General features: G+C 52.3%; 1 protein-coding gene across 2 annotated transcripts; it reads left to right on the forward strand.

Moving 5' to 3' along the window:
- Positions 1–3,362: 3,362 nt before the first annotated feature.
- LOC311531154 (uncharacterized protein) lies at positions 3,363–7,769 on the forward strand. 2 transcript variants are annotated; one of them, XM_084648288.1, is made up of 2 exons: positions 3,363–3,510; positions 4,237–7,769. In XM_084648288.1, the coding sequence occupies exon 2, from the start codon at positions 4,301–4,303 to the stop codon at positions 5,303–5,305; it is 1,005 nt and encodes a 334-aa protein (XP_084504414.1). In that variant the 5' UTR covers positions 3,363–3,510; positions 4,237–4,300; the 3' UTR covers positions 5,306–7,769. The 2 variants fall into 2 exon arrangements, with proteins under 2 accessions (XP_084504414.1, XP_084504415.1); XM_084648289.1 differs by having other exon boundaries at positions 4,240–7,769.
- Positions 7,770–16,947: the final 9,178 nt, after the last annotated feature.

Consider the following 16,947-nt stretch of genomic DNA (forward strand, 5'->3'; position numbering starts at 1 on the left):
ACCCCCCAACCCCCAGATCTGAGCTCCCCCCACCACCACCACCACCACCACTGCCCTTGTGCATAGCCGAGAGCTACAAGAGAAGCATGGAGAGTCCCTGGAACATGGCCACAGCAGTGAGGTGAGGCCATGAGCCCCTGGCATGGTTCTGCAGGCAGAGTCCATCCCCAGTGCAGCCAGCGCCCAGCAAGTCAGCTCTGGTCCACCCTGCTGGTGCCTGCAAGGGAGGGAGGGTGGGCGAGGACTGAGCAGTGCGAGGGAAGAGAAGAGAAAGGGGGCTGTGGTGGAGGGAGACAGACACACACACACGCAGAGAACGGATCTCTGCAGTCCCAGCCCCTCTCCCATCACCCTCCAACCCCCCACCATAGACCCCAAATAACCCCCCACCCACAGCCTTTAACCCCCCTGTCATAGTCCCCCAAGTAACCCCCTCCCCTAGCCACCAACCCTCCACTATAGACCCCCAAATAACCCCTTCCCACAGCCTCTAACCCCACCCACCACACATGCCAAATAACCCCCTCCAACAGCCTCTAACCCTTGCCATAGACCCCCAAATAACCCCCTCCCACAGCCTCTAGCCCCCTGCCATAAACTCCATATAACTCCCTGCCATAGACCCCAAGTAACCCCCTCCTACAGCCCCTAACCCCCCACCATAGATCCCAAATAATCCCTTCCCCTGCCACAGACCCCCAAATACCCTCCGACCCTCCTGCCATAGACCTCCTTCAGTGTCATCTTAGGACACCCTTGGTGTGTTGACATCTCTTGAACAGCTGCCACCCTAAGGAAGCCCAGCTCAGTGTGTGTAGAAACAATCAAAGCCCCTTGGTGGGACCAGGTAGCATCAGTCAGCCCCCTTTGACATGGCGGGGACAGAGGCAGGAGTCTGCTCTAAACCATTGTCAGGGTCCAGGACTCCTTCACTAACAGGCATTGCAAATGTGCCAGGCATAGAGCAGTGGAGAATAGCAAATCATTTGTGAACCACTTCAAGGGGGTGTTGAGAGAGGTCTGCCCAGGAGACCCAGGAAGATCTTGGCGTCACCTAGAGGAAAAAGTGTCATTGCCAGATTCACAGCCCTATCAGGGGAGGAGGGAGAAAGAGCATCAGGGATCAGCTGCTCTGCAGGATTTCCCAGATGGCCCTGGCCCTCCAGTTCTGGTGGCTGTGCCTGGGTGACCAGGGGAGAGGCTCTCAGCACAGGTGGTGGTGGCCTGCATGGGTGAGATTGCTTTTCCATGGGCCGAGAAAGGCCAGCTGTAAGGGTGAGGAACCAATAGCCTCTGGGTAGGGAATTATGGAGTGTGCTCTTTAAATGACTAAAGTCTCTTATGCTTTGGTGGATGGTTCCCCATTAGGATTTGATGCTGGAGAGGATGTGTAAGAATAAACCTCCTCAAATGTTGGTGCTACCTCCTCTGGTGCCTTAGGTGCCCTCAGGAAGGGGTTACTAGCTGTGTAACAGGGCAGGGGGAGCCAGATGGTACCAGGTAGGAAGATTTAGTATGTGGTAAGGTGGTCTCTGGAGCTGGGAAATAATAGGTGAGCATCACTGAAGGATTCAGTAATATCGGTTCCAGAGTCACAGAGTGCTCCCTGGTGCTATGTAGGCAATGGGTCTCAATGGGGTCAGTGCTGTAACAACTGGTGCCACTAGTATCTGTCCCAACAACATAGGCACCAAGTGTGTCAGTACCGAGAGTATCAGTGCCGAGGTGTTGGTGCCAGACAAGGGCTGGTCAGTGGCCAGGTGGGTACCAAGGGAACCCAGTGCACAATGAATGCCGAAGTGTTGGTACTGGACAAGACTGCTCAGTAGCTGGGTCAGTACTGAGGGCACCGGTGCACCGTCAGTGCTGAGGTGTCAGTAGAGCACTGAGGATCCAGAGATGAGTCAGAGACATTTGTCTCGTAGGCACTGCAGGAGGTGACCTTGAAGCAATGCGCCTGCCTAGCTGGGTCAGTAGCAGTTGAGGCCTGGATCAAGGAGGCCTGTGCAGCCTTCTCAGCTATCAACAACAGGGGCCACTCAGTAGAGAAGAGGCTTTGGCTCTCGGGGAGGCATCCTGGCTCAGTGGGACGCTGGCTGAGTGGGGTTTCTCAGAGAGGTGGCCCCCTGACACCCTTGATGTTTGGGTCTGAAGCCAGCTCCGTGGAGTGCGCCAATATGAATGACATCAGATGGGCACCTCGCACCTTCTGGGTCCACGTAGAAAAGGAGCAGCGGATGGAGAAGTGGTCTGGATATTCCCTTCCCCTGGATAAAAACATCACCTGGAGTGCCCATCGTGAAGTGGCACGGGGCAGAGGGCAAGATTTACAGCCTGAGGACTTAGCCGGAAGATTTCAGCACTGAGAAGCCCCCAGTATGCACAAAAAAACCTTAAAATATCATGCAGGGGGAGGAGGGGCAACTGTTTGTGTTCTCTTGCCAGTGGCATAAAAAAAAAACCTAATTAGACTAACAAAGTCCCTAATTAAGCTAACTATAAACGATCTGAAGGACAAAGTGTGGTGGGGAAACAGATGGATCCTGCTCAAGTTCTGTCCCATTGCTGAGAGGGTCAGAAAGAACTGAGGGGCAGGTGGGCTCGCTCTGCCCTGGACTGGGGCCCCTGGGAACAGCACAGCTCCTGCAGACACCGCTGGCCAAAAGAAACTGCTCTCACCTGCATGAGAACTGAGTGCGGGATCCAGAAGAACAAAAGCCTAGAGAACAACAGGCAGCGTCAGGATATGGTGCCTTTATCCTGGTGTGATCACTGACATCTGCACCAGGCCCACACTGGGAGCTATTGCAGGAGAAAAGCCCACCCTCTGCTGACAGTTCAAACACCAGGACGCACCCTCAGCCTTACATTTGTGAGTGTGAGCCCCCAGAAGGGTGTGTTTTCCTTCCTTCGTTAGGCGCAGGGTAGGAGCTCCTGCACCACTGGCACTAGGCCTTTCCTGAGCATCTGTGCAGCTCAGTTCACACCTGGGGCAGCCAGGAAGAGTCTTTCCCATGCTACCAGAGCCTCTGGGCTATACAGGCAGCCAGATGAGCGGGATGGACCCTCCTGCCCCAGCACCGTGCACCCCTGTTTGGGTGGCTGCAGAACCGAGTCCCCGCGCCGACACGCCTCCCCCTGTACTGGCTGGGGGTGTCCGTGTGTTTCTGGTCCACAGCCCATGGAAAGCGGGACAGACGGATCCGGCTCTGACGCCGGACTTGCGGCGTTGCGGGCGGGGGCGATTTCCTCAGCGCCGGCCGCCAGGTGGCTCTGCCGCTTGCTCGGGCGGGCGGGCGCTCGCTCCGCGCTCTTGGTCCCTCTGCTCAGCGGGCTGGGGCGGAGCTTCCTGGGTCAGCTGCTGCGCGGCCTCCATAGCTGTGACCCGAAACCCTGCCCTGAGCCGCTGCTGCTCCCCAGCCGGGAGAGCCCATCCCTAGCGCCCCTCTGGGCCCAGCCGGGGGGACTTTCTCCGGGGGCCGACACCAGCCCCTGGGCCGGAGCCTGCAGGTGAGGGGAGAGACCCGGGGAAGGGCTGGGGCCGGGCAGGAAAGTGACTCTGCACCAGCGGCCCCTCCTCGCCCCAGCTCTGCTCCCGGGGGGGCGGGGGTCTGCGAGTCCCGGAGCTGCTGCCCTCCCTGACCCCCCCAGGCTCTGCCCCCCTGAGCGCCTGCAGGAGCCGAGCCAGCGCCGGGAGAGCGAACGGGCCGGGCCAGGGACCGAGTCTCCCAGCCCGAGGGGGCAGGAGGGAGACAGGGGCAGAGACTGGCAGGGGCAGCAGGAGCAATCAGTGGGGAGGGAGGTTCCCGGCTCCCAGCCCTGCCCAGCCCCATTCCCTGCAGCACCCCGGGCAGATTGACTTTCCTGGGACAAGGGGAGGCGCAGGGAGAGGAAAAGCCAGTTCCTGCCTCTGCCTGGTCCCCGCGCTGCTGGGGGGATGCGCTGCCCTGGGGACAGTGGCAGGGGGACCCCCCCTCCCAAGCAGCTCCTTTGATTCTTTTCCAGTGTCTCTTTCAGGGACTGTGACTGTGGAGCCAGGTTAAAAATGTGTCAGTGGTTTGAGTCTGGGTGAGATGGGCCAGATCTGCACTGGAATGAATTCTAACATGAATTATCAACAGATACTTGCATTGTGGTGCAGCTTTTGCCCTTCCCTCTCTGAGGTCCTTTTCTTCCTCTCCCCGCCCTCCCCCCCCCCACACACACACACAAGGAATGACTTTGTCTCTGTCTCAGCAGGTGAATGCAAGCAGGAAACATCTTCATTCACATGTGCTGGTAAAAAGCAACTCATGACAAGATGCCACCAAAGCGATCCAAAGGAAATGGTTCACAGGGACTGAACCAGAAAAAGTCCCTCAAGAATCAGAGGAAGTCGGACAAGCTACAGAAGAGCTCTCTTGTGCAGAGAGAGGGTAAATCAGCTGTCCGCGGGAGAGCTGTGAGGAAGAGCAAAGACACCATCGTCTGCCAGAGAGCATATGCAGGGGAGAGGCCCAACATCTGCATCGAGTGTGGGAAAAGCTTCACCCAGAACTCAGACCTTATGAACCATCAGAGAACCCACACGGGGGAGAAACCCTATAAATGCATCGACTGCGGGAAGAGCTTCAGCGTCAGCTCAAACCTGAGTCGACACCAGAGAACCCACACGGGGGTGAAGCCCTATCCCTGCACTGATTGCGGGAAAAGCTTCACAGACAAGTCCACCCTGACCCAGCATCAACGCGTCCATACAGGTGAGAAACCTTATAAATGCATCGACTGTGGGAAGAGCTTCAGCCGCAGCTCCCACCACAAGAGGCATCTGAGGAGCCCTCCAGGGAAGAGGCAGGACAAATGCATACACTGGGAAAGTGCCACTATTGGGAAGGTGAAAGAAACTAAAGTGTCTAAGAAGAAAACCCCGACCATTGAGATCCCCAACACGTGTGCCGAGTGCTGGCAAAGCTTCAGCCAGAACTCGGACCTGGTCAAACACATGAGGATCCACACAGGAGAAAAACCCTACAAGTGTCCCGACTGCGGAAAAAGATTCAATGTCAGCTCAAACCTGATCAGACACCAGAGGATCCACACGGGAGAGAAGCCCTACACGTGCTCTGACTGCGGGAAAAGCTTCACTGACAAATCCACTCTGACCCAGCACCACCGGATCCACACAGGAGAGAAACCCTACATATGCACTTACTGCGGGAAAAGCTTCAGCCGCAGCTCCCACCACAAGAGACATGAGCGAACCCACACCGGGGAGAATCCTGTGTCCTTTCTGCCCTTGTGGCCCTACCCCACCCAGACATACTGAAATGATTCCATTGGTTCTGGGCAGTGGGAGCTGAGGGCCCAGGAACCAAGTGGGAGATTTTCCCAAGCCCCAGCATGATTCAGTAGCACAATCCCCCATCAGGTTCCAGTAAGATATAGGGTCCCCTGTGCTTGTGTCACTTCTGGGCTTGAGACCTAGGTACCTAAATCAGTTAGGTGTTGCAATGTTGCATAGAGTTACGTCTTGACAACTGTAAGAATTTGGGCCTCAAATCCCACCCAGAGCAAAGGGAGATCTCTGAGGGGTTTTCATTAGAGAATTAAGGAGTAAGCTACCCCAATTCCATTAGTATTATTTATATCGTGGTAGCATCTAGCAGCCCCAGTCACGGACAAGAAACCGCAGTGCTAGGCACAGTACAAACACAGAACAGAGAGATGGTCCCTGCTCCACAGACTCAACAGGATCTGGGTGCCTAACTCACTTAGACCCTGTGAACATCCAGAATTTCATAGAGTTTAGGGCCGGAGAGGACAATTAGATCGTCTAGCCTGACCTCCTGTATATCACAGGCCATGAATCTCACTCAAATACCGCTATATTGAGCCTAATTACTTTAGTTAAACTAAAACCTTTCAGCGCTTAAGAGACTAAACTGTTGTGAGCCAGAGAAGAGAACAGGAGAGACCAAGGGGCCCCTGCCATGGCTGGGAATTGATTAGGTGAGAGATGCCGGTATGATCCCAACATCTCTGCACCAGGGGGAAAATTCTTACCCAACCCCAAATCTGGTGATCAGTCTGACCCTGGGCAAATGAGCAAAACCTACCAGCCAGGCATATAGAAAAAAGATTCTCTGAACCACTTCAGAGCATTGGTTTACCTCACCTGGGTCTTGTTGCCAATCTCTGATGCTTCAGGGAAAGGTGAAAAAGGAACCCAGATACATCTGGCCAATGGTGCATTGGAAAAAAAATTCCTTCCTGTCCCTTGTAGGGGAGCATCTGAAGTACGAGATTTGGTTATTGTCATTACATAGTATAGCCAGTGTGCAGGGCGGGGGTGGGATAAAGAGCCTGTTCTTTGGGGCACCTCTTTCAGCAGGGAGCTACTACTTAGAAGAATTTATTTGGTTTTACATGATCATTGGCCTGTATGGATGAGTTGAGGTGGACAGTGGAGCCCTGTTCCCAGCTGGGCTGGAGTGTACAATGTGATTGGATACCCCGGAACTGGCACTCGCTGGTCTTTTTGCACAGTGTCAGCTGGGATGGTAAGCACTCAGGAAGCCCAGAGGATCTGAACTTCCCTGAGCCCCAGGGAAGCCCTGTAGACTTCAGCCGGAGCTATGAAATCAGGGCTCAGTCTGGGTTTAGCCTGCACTTCCGCTACCTGTGGTGAGAATATGAAGGGGCCCTTGAGCCTGGCTCGTCTCCCCAGCACTGATCCCCATCTCTTGTGCAGTTGGTCAGATCGGACACGGATCCAGCAGATCCCCCTTGTGCTGATGCATTCAGAAAGGGGGGTTTCTCTCTTCTTTTCTGTGTAAATAGCCTCTCCCCCCTCAGTTAACTTTGCTGGTTCTCTGTGCTGGCACCTTCAACCAGTCTGTGACACATCACTCCGAACTCCAGTTTGTCATGCCGTCAGAGCTAAGCTGATAAGATGCTGGAGCCAGGGGCCTGGGGATTCCCCCGTTTTCCAGCTGGGAGCAAACTGCCTTGAGGCAGGTTATATTCCCCTCAGTCTACCCCACCCACCAGCCTTTGTTACCCTGCTCCCCATATCACACCCAGCCCATTAATTGATATCTCTGCCCCAGAACAGGGAGCTGGGCGCTGCCATGGTTCTGCTTCCCTGGCTCCAACACCCTGGGCCTCAGTCTCCAGAGTTTATTCGTCCCCATCCTGTGGAATTTGGGTCAGTTGAGGGGACTCACAGCTGCACCAGCTGAGTCCCGGAGCCCAGGGTGCATGTGGGAGGTTGCTCAGAGCTGGAGCGGCTGCTCCCAGGGAGGCTGGGTGCATGGACACTCCCAGTTGTGGCAGAGCCCCTCTCTGTTGCATGTGTAGTTGCAAAACATGTTAAATGCATTATGCTTTATAGAGAACAATTCTATTTAAAAAGCCTCAGGCGCCTTGGAAAATCCCAGCTTGAGATTTTGAACCATTGTGAGAACAATGAACAGTAATTGCCCAAGGACAAGGTGCTATGTAAAATATCCCCTGTTGTATTATTTCAGCACTAGCTTGTAGGGAGAGCTGAGAGCAACCAGGGCACAGGGGTAGCGTTACATGTTCAGAACCCTGACTTGTCTGCTCACCTGCTCAGCCCGAATGCTCCCTTCATCTGGACATTTTTTATTTTGCATAGATGCCACTGATGCTATTCTAGTGACTGCTGATGCTCTGATTTTTCCTGCTCTGCTGATGATCGGTTTGTATCTGTTGCAGGTGCTAACATTTTGCCTTTTTAAAGTATCATCATTAAATGGGAAACTGACTGTCTTTTATCTGCTGTTTCCTGCCCCCCTGACACCTCCACCCCCCGCAGTTGGTTTCTAAAGCCAAACCCCAGGCCCTGGAATGTTAATTTCCTTAGGACATACAGAGGGAGCAGTTGGGCCTTTCCATGTCTAGTGGTCCAGCCAGCTGAAGCTTCAGTCACACTTCACCTTCACATGGGAATTTTCTGTTGGTTTTTCCTTGTGTTGAGGCTGCAGGTTGAGAGGGGGACAGCTGACATGGGGTTCAGCTTGTCCAAAAGAAGGTTCATTGATTCATAGAACTTGCGGCCAGAAGGGACCATTAGTTTGTTTACTCTGTCCTGTCTAAACAGGCCATTAAATATCACCCATTACCCCGTATAGAACCCAGGAGCTTGTGTTTGGCTGAAGCATCCCTTCCAGAAAGGCACCAGTCTGGATGTGAAGACATCAAGAGATGGAGAATGGACCACTTTCATTAGGAATTTGTTCCAGAGATAATCACCGTCTCTGTTAAAAATGTGTCTTATTTCTCATCTGAATGTGTCTGGCTTCAGCTTGCAGCCCGTGGTTCTTGTCCTGCCTTTCTTTGCTAGATTAAAGAGCCCTTTAGGATCCAGTATTTTCTCCCCATGAAGGTGCTTAAATACTGTAATCAAGTCACCTCTCAATCTTCTTGAGCTAAACAGGTTGAGCTCTTTAAAACTGTCATATAAGGCATTTTCTCCAGCTGTCCAGTGATTTTTGTATCTCTTTTCTGCACCCTCCAATTTTTCAGCATTCCTTTTAAAATGTGGACATCAGAAGTAGACATAGTATTCCAGTGTCGGTCTGAGAGGTAAAATTAACTCATGTGTCCGACTCGCTACTCCCGTGTTTATACACCCAAGGATCACATTGCACATGTTAGTTACTTGTCCGCTATAACCCCAAACACTTTCCAGAGTCGCTGTTTTCCCAGATAGTCCCCTGTTCTGTAGGTCTGGGTTACATCCTTTGTTCTTAGCTTTATAACTGCACTGGGCTGCATTAAAACACATTGTGTTTCAATGGGTCCTGTTTATTAAGTGATCCAGATTACTCTGCATGACTGCCCTGTCCTCATTATTTACCACTCTGCTGGTCTCTATGGCAGCTGCATCTTGTATCAGCAGTGATTTTATATTTGCTACCAGATTATTGATGAAAATGTTGAATAGTTTGGGGCCTAGATCCCCCCCTCCCCCGCTGAACCCCTAGAAAAAACCCCATTTGGTGGTCATTCCCCATTGACTACTTTCTGCGGTCTGGGGGGTATTGGTCAGGGAATGGGGTAGGGGGGCCTTTACCATCCAGGGGCCTCAATTTCAGGCCAGTTGCTTTGGTTGACTTAGGGACAGGAGACAGAAACATTGAGGCTGTAGAACACTAGTTCCAGTCAGTGCAAAAATCAACATGCAGGCAGCAGATACTTGGCTGCTCCAGAAAAACAGCTGTGCTACCATAGTGATAAGTGGGGCACAGAAACATACACAGACTAGATCAGATCCCTAGGACCTGCCCTAGAAGTGGGATTGGAACCCAGAGCAGGTATAGGATTTAAAATAAACCAGGAAATTCTTCAATTCTTCAAAAGAATGAAATTCCCCTAAGTAAACAGGAGGATGAGCTGCCAGAACAAGGGCTGCTGAACTGTACCTCTCAGCCTCTGAGAGATTGCTGCTTCTCTCCTCCTCCTTGGTTCTCACCTTAGTCAGTCAGCTGACAGATCCCCTGGGGCTAGGGCCTGGTGCTTAACTGACACCTAGCCACAGCTGGGGCAGGGCAGAGCACAGCTGCACTCTGTCAATTCACAACTGGCACGTTATCCCCTTAAGGACCACAGGTGATGTGTATTAGAACAATCCTTAGGCTGCTCTAGCATATGCTGATGGGGAGCAGATGCAGTTTATGAAGCAAGGAGCCATAACAAGTTCTCTGAGAGCCTGTCGCTGTCCTCTAGCTCTCCAGTGTTGAGTTGGAGCTGGAGAAAATCTGGCTTGGAAAATGGAGTTGGGTCCTCGGAGTAGGATTGTCCAGTGGGTAGAGCACTCTATTGGCCCTTCAGAGGCTTCGGATCCATTTAATAAAGAAATAAACCACTAAAAACATAGTGCAGATCCTCACCTCGCAAAGTCAGTATGTTGTTTTTAATTTAGAGCATGGTAGCACACAGCGACCTGAAACAATATCAGAGCCCCACAGTGTGTGGACATAGTGACAGATGCCATGTTGCACAACTCTCACAATTTTATTGTGAGTCTTGTCATATTTGGTTATTTCTTAAATCCCCAGCTTCTGGAATCATGTTAATATGTGAGACTCTCAGCTTTCTTCTAAAAAAATGTCTGGCCCTGTGGGTGCAGCAAAAAGTTTGAAAACATGACTAAGTGTGCTAGAATGGTTCAAAACCAGCAGGCCAAGAAAAATAGTCCAAAATACTGCTGCTGCTTTTTTTTAAAGTAATATTATTTTAAACCATTATCCTGATCTTGGGACATCTGACTCATGACTTTTAATGCTTTACTTGAAGGAGAGGGTGGGGAAACTGAGGCACAGAGCCGTGCTGTGACTTGCCTGAGGTCACACACCAGGCCACTGGTAAAGTGTTAAGGAAAAGTTAGCATATGTGACTCCATTTTGGTTTGGGGCCCACCTTTGTCTAAAAGCAAGCACATAATGCACCAGGAGGAGTGTTCCTTAGATACTGCATTCCTGTGAAAACCCTCCCCCTTGTTTCCAGCCTGTATTGACTCCTGGTTTCTGTTCTTTGTCTGTTCCTAACTCCCTGCCTCCTGGCCTTGATGTGAGCCTCCCATCCTGATAAGAAAGGCTACTGGTGCATTGCTTTAGGACCATGTTGTGTAGTTGAAGTAATGGTTTAGCACAGGGAATGCACCTAGCAGGGATAGGTGGTAGATAAGGGAAGGGTTTGTCTATTGGCTAAGGTTTCCGATGCACGAGGGCAACATGATTTGCTAAAAGGTATATAATCTCTGTATAACCTGCATTTGGGTTCCCCTCCTGACTAGCAGGGGGGCACCAAGCTTGAGCGTAATAAACTTAGTATCTTTGGGAACTCTGCAGTTGTGGACTTTGTCCATGTGCCTCAGCCTAGACTCGAACTGTGCGTGACCTATCGGGTATAATTCGTAACAAGAGCCAGGAAGAGAACCCAACACCCTAGTCCCATGCCCCAGCCACTAGATCCTTTTGCCTTACCGGAGCGTGTTGCTCTTCTGCCAGTGTACACCAGCTGAGGGAGGCTCTGGTTTCCTGCACTTAAGTACACTCAAAACTATAAACCAATATACAAGCTCTAGCCTTTTCCTGTTCTGCCTCCCTGTGTCCACACGCCCCAACACGTAAACTAGTTGCTGCAGCTCTAGCCTGTGATCTAGCCTAGTGCTCTAGCCAGATCACTCCCAGACACCGAGTAAGTGGGCCCTGCTTGGGCACCTTCCATTCTCTGAGCACCGTGCACATACTAGCTGAGTCAATTCATATTGCCCTCGGTTTGCAGGTGAAAGGCTCCATAGCAGCCACATGGTAGGGATCTCAATCCCCTTCAGCCCCTGCCTGGCTTAGCTGGTGCAGTCTGGCCACCATCTCCCAGGGCTGCAAATGCTGAATAGAACGATTCCCAGTGATTTCACCCGCCCACTAAATGCACCGTCACTCACTGCTGCTTTGCTGGATCCTCCCCCTGCCAGCATTGCTCCCTACCCCCAGCCAGCCACTCCCAGGCCAGCCTTCCTGCGTGGACTCAAGCTTGGCACAGGCCCTGGGGCATGGCAGAGTTTCTGTGGAGTGGGTCTGTTCTCAGCAGGGCATCACTCCCACGAGCCCAGGGTATCTGTGCTGCTGCCATGTTGCCATGGGGCTGCCTGCTACTCGCAGCAATGGAGCTGTTGGGTGGGAACATTTCTTGGCTCTGTAGGGTGATGGCATGACAAATACCAGCTTTGTCCCAGTTCTCATACGCACTAATGGTCGCCTGTCTACTGGGTCAGGGTTAGGGATGAGAAGGAAGGAATAAACCAGAAAAGTTCCAGGGGGAGCTCAGTGGATATGGGGAGAGGGGAATTTAGGTCTGGTGCCAAATGACTGAGTCTAACAGGTAGTGGTTGGGAGATGGTTTCTGTTTCTGCAGGCTGGTCTTGGTAGGGCTCTGAACTGGGCTCCAGGAGAGCTGTGTTCAGTTCCTGGCTCTGACATCAGGTCTCCGTGTGCCCTGCGCAAGGCCCTTCATCTCTCTGGTCTCAATTCACCGGCTCTGAAAGGGGAAATGATCCTTCCTGTGGCTGCCTGGTGTACTTAGCCATAAACTCTTTATGGCAGGGCCTGTCCATCCATGTGTGTCCATGCAGGGCCCAGCACAAGGGGTCCTCAAGAGACTGTCCTGCAGAGATCACAGTAGAGAAGCAGGTAGCAGCAGAAGGTGATGGTGTGCAACAGCTGGTGAAGCAGTGAGCAGCTGGCGGGGTGACCGGCAGAGCAGTGATGCCAGAGCAAGTGTTGGACAGTAGAGTGAGAAAGGTGCTTTCTCTCTCTCTTCCCTCACCCATCTTCGGGTGGGAGGTGAACTCACTCAGATGCACCTCTGAACTCTGGGTCTTCACTGACCAAGGACAACCACAGTGAGAGGGATGTGGTGGAGGGAGCAGGGAAGGGCACATTAAAGGAGCTTTTGGTTGTTGAACTCAAGAACCTGAGGTTAAAGACACTGCCCCATGCACTCTACGGTGGGTGTTAGCTTTAGGGGCTGAACACAATCCAGAGAGAGGAGGCAAATGCTAGGGAGATGGAGATAAACCATTGCTCCTCTGGAAGTGTCTCTATCTCCTGCTCTGAGTGGGCTCACATCTCCCCATGTCTCCTAATCTATGCTAGTGAGGCCCCTGTGTCCACTGAAGGGGAACAGGAATGGAGAGACAGAACAAGGACATCATCAATGGGGCTTGGGTTTTTTCTGGCTCAAACATTTTGTCAGCTGCAGTTCCCTCTCCACGTGCACTTTGATCCTCATCCCAGATCTTTTGCCTCACAGAGATGTTAATAACTGGGGCAAAAATGGGAATGATGGACCCCCTTTTCTAAGCTAATTGACCCAGGGGGAACCCCTGCATTCATGCTTCAAATACACAAGTAGTGCCTAGAACTGAATCCCTCTCTGTCCATGGCTGGAGTGTAACACATTGGACCAGAGCTGCCCTGTCCTTCTTCAGTAGCTAAGACATAGCTAGAGGTTTGAGAGTCCCTACTAGGTGTAGACCAATGACACTGATCCAGCAATTCATGTAGCAATAGTAGCATGTGCTTTTTAGATGCAGCTGTTAAGATTCAGCCCTGCAGGTGGACCCCCCACGGAAGGGGAGGTATTGTACAAACTTCCCCATCACACACCTGGTCTGAATGACAGCCCAACACTATCCGGGTAATACTATAGGGCTCTGGCTGGGCTCATGACCTGTATGTGCTTACACAGATGCTGGCAGTGAGCCAACCACCATCTTGCAGGCTTGAGTCCTTGGCTTTTGAAACTGCCTTGGCACGATGCTGAGGGCACCTCTGGACATGTGCTTTATGGGTGCAAGAGGAAGAGATGGGTTGAGAGATACAGAAAGGAGTATAGCACCAAGGACAAGGCAGGAGAGGAAGGATGGGCTTGTGACTACGGCCCTCTTGTGGGATTTGTGAGCTGTAGATTTAGTTCCTTGTTCTGCCCCTAGGGTGCACCTGCACCGCAATTAAACCCCGTGGCTGACCAACAGTGGCAGACTTGGGCTTGCAGGGCTTGGACTATGGGGCTGTAAAACTGCAGTGTAGACAGTTCTCAGGCTGGAGCCTTAGCTCTGGGACCGCACAAGTGGGGAGGGCTGGCAGAGCCTGGGCCCCAGTCCGACTCCGAACGTTTACACCACACTTTTGCAGCCCAAGTCAGCTTACCCGGACCAGCCACTTGTGTTTAACTGCAGTGTAGACATACCCTGGGTGCATAGCCGCTGACTTCTACTGGCGCTGGTGGGTGCTCGACCCCCGTCTGCCCCCTGCCCCACCCCCTTCCCCAAAGTCCCCGTCCCAACTCCGCCCCCTCCGTGCTCCTATTCCAACTCCTTCCCCAAATCCCCACCCCCTCCCCTGAGCGTTCCAGAGCATAGCCCGGTGACTCTGTGACGGGGGAGGCGCGGGAACTACTCCATAAGAAGCCAGTCAGGACTCTGGGGGAGCCTCCTCTCTCTGAGCAAACTGTCTCCAGGGCAAGAAGCTTACACAGCTTCATCCTTCCTGAGTCTGAGCTTGGAACATTCAGCACCCCTGTCCTCACTATGCACTTCCCACAGCGAGTCTGCCTGGGCGGGGGTCCTGGGGAAGCCAGAGTGTCCTGCACCCCAACTCTGCAGTCAGACATGACTCACAGCCAGCCAGTAAAACAGAAGGTTTAGTAGATGACAGGAACACAGTCCAAAAACAGAGCTTGTAGTTACAGGAAACAGGACCCCTCAGTCAGGTCCATCTTGGGGCCAGGGAGGCCAGACCCTGGGTCTGGGCCTCCCTCCATTTCCCCAGCCAGCTCCAAACTCAAGCCCCCTCCAGCCCCTTCTCTGGCCTTTGTCTCTTTCCAGGGCCAGGAGGTCACCTGATCTCTTTGTTGTCCAACACCTTCAGTTGGCACCTTGCAGGGGAGAGACCCAGGCCATCAGTTGCCAGGAGACAGGGTGTCTGCATTCTCTGTGCAAACAGCATCACAGTGGCCCACTAAGGCTCTGCAACAATCACACACCCTTATCCCATCACCTAGATACTTAAGAAATGCACAGGGGACACCGAGGCACCCACACAGTATTCAGAGAAAACATTAAGAACATTCCCACTTCGTCACACCCCCTCCCTCCCGGAGCTTGCTACAGCAGTTTAGCAGCAGCAAGTGCAGTGAGGTAGGTGGAGCAGGGACGCAGCACGCTCAGAGGAGGAGGTAGGGAGAGGAGCTTGGCTGCCGGAGGGTGCAGAGCACCCGCTAATTTTTCCCCATGGGTGCTCCAGCCCCAGAGCATCCACAGAGTCGGCGTCTATGCCTGGGTGTGTCCCTGGGCCAGTCATCTCTGAGATCCCTGTCTGAAGATAATAATCTGGAGATAATAATGTTGACCTGGCTCTGGGTGCGATATGAGCTGCTCAGATCCTGTGGTGGTGAGGGTCATACACAGATAGATAGAGAGAGTTAGCACATCTGCAACCTGCAGCTCATGGCTTCTGGCCAGCAGTGTGGGAATGGGATTTGGCATTACCATTATTAACCAAGATTTGGGTCCCAGATACAGCATGAGCAATGGTTCCTGCCTGACAGCTTACAAACCCAAAAGACAAGGCAGACCAATGGCAGGAGGGGGAATGGTCACACAGCTGGTTAGTGGCAGCAGGAATAACCCCCAGCTGTCCTAAGTCTCAGCCCAGTAGACCACATCCAGTACACCACACTTAGCTACCAACCATACACAACAACAACTAGCTCTTATACAGTATATCTCATCAGCATATCTCAAAGCACTTACAAAGAAAGTTTGTGTCATTAATTCCTTTTTACAGCTGGGGAAACTGAGGTACAGAAGGGGCAGCATCTTCCCAGAGTTACCCAGCAGGTTGGCGAGGCTCCTGAGTCCCAGTAAAGTACAGCGCTCTATCCACTAGCAAACACTGCCTCCAAAACCCTGGACTCGCAGACAGTGGGGACAGATCAGAGACAAGGGAACCTGGGGCAGCTACTAGAAGCATGTCAGGCATTCAGTTACCGATGTAGCACTGTCAACACCCCAGAGTCCAAGGGCTATTCTGGACAGGAAAGTACATAAAAGACCTTTTCTGGCAATTGAAATGATATTGTTTGTGGAAAATAAATGATGATTGTAGAGCAAAATTTGTAACTATTATTCAAAAAGAATGTCTCAGGGTTAGTGTCCTCACAGCACATTAATAAGCACAGGGAATTATGCAAAATTAATACAAATAACCTTTTATTTATGTTCCTAAGGTATTTTGGGGTGAGGAATACTTCTCCTTTTAAATATATAATCTTTATTCAAATTATTTTGGAGAAACTCATTTAACATTGAACAGTGAGTGCAAATCAATATGCATACAGCACCAAAAACATCTCTGGTGGCTGCATGTCTGTCATTATTTTCAAAGACTGTTGTCCAAATTTAAGCACCTAAAACCAGATTTAGGCACCTACATAAATGTATGGCGGTACAGTGAGATTTTCATAGAAAGGGAGCATACTGATCAAGTTTGCAAATGCACAAATACAGAATGGGGGATAACTGGCTTGGAAGCAGCATGGCTGAGAAGGATCGGGGAGTTGTGGTGGGTCACAATCTCAACATGAATCAGCAATGCGATGCTGTTGCAAAAAAAGTCAAATGCAATTTTGGTTCATTAACAGAAGAATAGCATGCAAGTCATGGGAGGGGATAGTACAGCTCCAGGCTGTCCCACAGGGACCTGCCCCGGTCTGAGGCACTGCCCTTGCGCTGTTGCTGTGTCTGTCTCTGGCTGGTGCCATGGTCCTGGACATCCCGGATGTTCTCAGCCACCTCGTCAATGAGTCTCTGCGTCCAGTGGTGCAGACCACCCTCCCCTTCAGGCACGAAGGAGGCCATGTTGTTCTTGAAGCGGGGATCTACATAGGTGGCCAGGACATAGTGCTCCTGAGTGCGGATCTCAGCAATCTGTCGGTTGCCCCGCAGGGTTTGCAGCAGGCTGTGGGCCAGCGCCTGGCCAGTCTCCTCGCCCTCATACTGCTGCACCAGTGAGAGCAGTTTCTTCTCCAGCAGGCAGATGAGCGGGATGGCCTGACTGATGCTGGCATCAGTCCCGCTCACCAGCTTGGTGGGGTCGTCAAAGGGCCCTAGGAAGTGGCACAAGATGTGGATGAGGGGCCAGTCAGTCTGGGCCATGTGCAGCCCGCCAGCCCGCTGGGCCTGGGCAGAATGGCGCCGGCAGAAGGCCTGGACAGCAGCTCGCAGCTCATACAGCCGCTCCAGCATGCGCAGGGTGGAGCTCCACCACACTGCCACCTTCTTCTTCAGCTGGTGCCGTGGCAGCTGATTCTCCACCTGCAGCTCCCAGAGCAGGTGGCGGGCAGTGTAGGAGCCCCTGAAGTGGGCACAGACCTTCC

The sequence above is a fragment of the Lepidochelys olivacea genome, assembly GCF_965140295.1.
Source record: "Lepidochelys olivacea isolate rLepOli2 genome assembly, chromosome: 14".
Taxonomy (NCBI): Eukaryota; Metazoa; Chordata; order Testudines; family Cheloniidae; genus Lepidochelys; species Lepidochelys olivacea.

What these genes read in the sequence shown, in the direction of transcription:
- LOC311531154 (XM_084648288.1), top strand. Translation starts at nt 4,301, where the DNA reads ATGCCACCAAAGCGATCCAAAGGAAATGGTTCACAGGGACTGAACCAG.